A 1939-nucleotide genomic window follows, 5' to 3' on the forward strand; every position below is an offset into this window, starting at 1 on the left:
TTGTTTTACATATTCCCTGAAATGAATATATCGCATTCTCAGTGTTGTTTTGAAAGTACTGCTTTATAATAAGTGAAGACAAAAACGTGTCAAAAAATCAAAATCTGAATTGACATGAAAATAACTTTATAGATTTAAAATAGTTGCATAAATATGTTATACAAATATCAAATACTTCAACATGTGACAACAACAATATCTGGTTCTGGTTGCAGTTCTTGTTCTGGTTGTGGCTCTGGTTCTGGTTGCAGTTCTTGTTCTGGTTGTGGCTCCTGTTCTGGTTGTGGCTCTGGTGCTCATTGTGGCTCTGGTTCTGGTTGTGGCTCTGGTTCTGGTTGTGGCTCTGGTTCTGGTTGTGACTCTGGTATTTAAAATAGTTGCATAAATATGTTATACAAATATCAAATACTTCAACATGTGACAACAACAATATCTATCACTATAAGATGTTACATCAGTGTTCAATGGCCATAACCATGAAATGGATTAGCGTACTCTCTTACTGTGTTCACTGATGGTTTTATGTCTCTCAGCAACAAGGTCTGCTTGATGGAGAGTGTTCTGGTTGCTGTTCTCTGGTTCTGGATGCGACTCTGGTTCTGGTTGCGGCTCTGGTTCTGGCTGTGGCTCTGGTTCTGGTTGCAGTTCTTGTTCTGGCTGCGGCTCTGGTTCTGGCTGTGGCTCTTGTTATGGCTTGGTGGCTCTGGTTCTGGTTGTAGTTCTTGCCTGGTTGTGGCTCTGGTTCTGGCTGTGGCTCTGGTTCTGGTTGTGGCTCCTGGTTCTGGTTGTAGTTCTTGTTCTGGCTGTGGCTCTGTTTCTGGTTGTGGCTCTGGTTCTGGCTGTGGCTCTGGTTCTGGTTGTGGCTCTGGTCTCTGGTTGCAGCTCTTGTTCTGGTTGCGGCTCTGGTTCTGGCTGCAGTTCTTGTTCTGGTTGTGGCTCTGGGTCTGGCTGTGGCTCTGGTTCTGGTTGTGGCTCTGGTTCTGGCTGTAGTTCTTGTTCTGGTTGTGGCTCTGTTTCTGGCTGTGGCTCTGGTTCTGGATTTGTGGCTCTGGTTCTGGCTGTGGCTCTGGTTCTGGTTGCGGCTCTGTTTCTGGTTGCAGTTCTTGTTCTAGCTGTGGCTCTCGTTCTGGTTGTGGCTCTGGTTCTGGCTGCAGTTCTTGTTCTGGCTGTGGCCCTGGTTCTGGTTGTGGCTCCTGGTTCTGGATACAGTTCTTGTTCTGGTTGTGGCTCTTCTTCTGGTTGTGGCTCTGGTTCTGGCTGCAGTTCTTGTTCTGGTTGTGGCTCTGGTTCTGGCTGCAGTTCTTGTTCTGGCTGTGGCTCTGGTTCTGGCTGTGGGCCTGGTGCCTCATTGTGGCTCTGGTTCTGGCTGTGGCTCTGGTTCTGGCTGTGGCTCTGGTTCTGGTTGTGACTCTGGTTTTGGCTGTGGCTCTTGGTTCTGGTTGTTGCCTGATTCTGGCTGCGGCTCTGGTTCTGGTTGTGGCTCTGGTTCTGGCTGTGACTCTGGTTCTGTTGTGGCTCTGGTTCTGGCTGGGGCTCTGGGTTCAAGATGTGGCTCTCGTTCTGGTTGTGGCTCTGGTTCTGGCTGTGACTCTGTTCCTGGTTGAGGCTCTTGTTCTGGTTGTGGCTCTGGTTCTGGTTGTGGCTCTGGTTCTGGTTGCGGCCTGGTTCTGGTTGTGGCTCTGGTTCTGGCTGTGGCTCTGGTCTGCTGTGGCTATGTTTCTGGTTGCGGCTCTGGTTCTGGTTCTGGCTCTTGTTATGGCTGTGACTCTGGTTCTGGCTGTGGCTCTCGTTCCTGGTTGTGGCTCTGGTTCTGGTTGTGGCTCTGGTTCAAGCTGTGGCTCTGGTTCAAGCTGTGGCTCTGTTTCTGGCTCTATTTTGCGGCTCTGGTTCTGGTTGTGGCTCTTGTTATGGCTGCGACTCTGGTTCTGGTTGTGGCTCT

General features: G+C 49.7%; 1 protein-coding gene across 1 annotated transcript; it reads right to left on the reverse strand.

Moving 5' to 3' along the window:
• Nucleotides 1–461: 461 nt before the first annotated feature.
• Nucleotides 462–1349, reverse strand: LOC124263670 (activating signal cointegrator 1 complex subunit 2 homolog). The gene is made up of 2 exons (XM_046698327.1): nt 1060–1349; nt 462–726 (listed from the first exon to the last, which is right to left on the reverse strand). The coding sequence occupies exons 1-2, from the start codon at nt 1347–1349 to the stop codon at nt 462–464; spliced, it is 555 nt and encodes a 184-aa protein (XP_046554283.1).
• Between the last annotated feature and the right edge of the window lie 590 nt (nt 1350–1939).

The sequence above is a fragment of the Haliotis rubra genome, unplaced genomic scaffold, assembly GCF_003918875.1.
Source record: "Haliotis rubra isolate DU_JTF1 unplaced genomic scaffold, ASM391887v1 Scf893, whole genome shotgun sequence".
Classification (NCBI taxonomy): Eukaryota; Metazoa; Mollusca; class Gastropoda; order Lepetellida; family Haliotidae; genus Haliotis; species Haliotis rubra.

What these genes read in the sequence shown, in the direction of transcription:
- LOC124263670 (XM_046698327.1), bottom strand. Translation starts at nt 1,349, where the DNA reads ATGAGGCACCAGGCCCACAGCCAGAACCAGAGCCACAGCCAGAACAAG. An exon ending in CAACCAGAACCAGAGCCACA is followed by an intron (nt 727 to 1,059) that starts GCCAGAACCAGA and finishes AGCCACAACCAG; the next exon opens with GCAAGAACTACAACCAGAAC.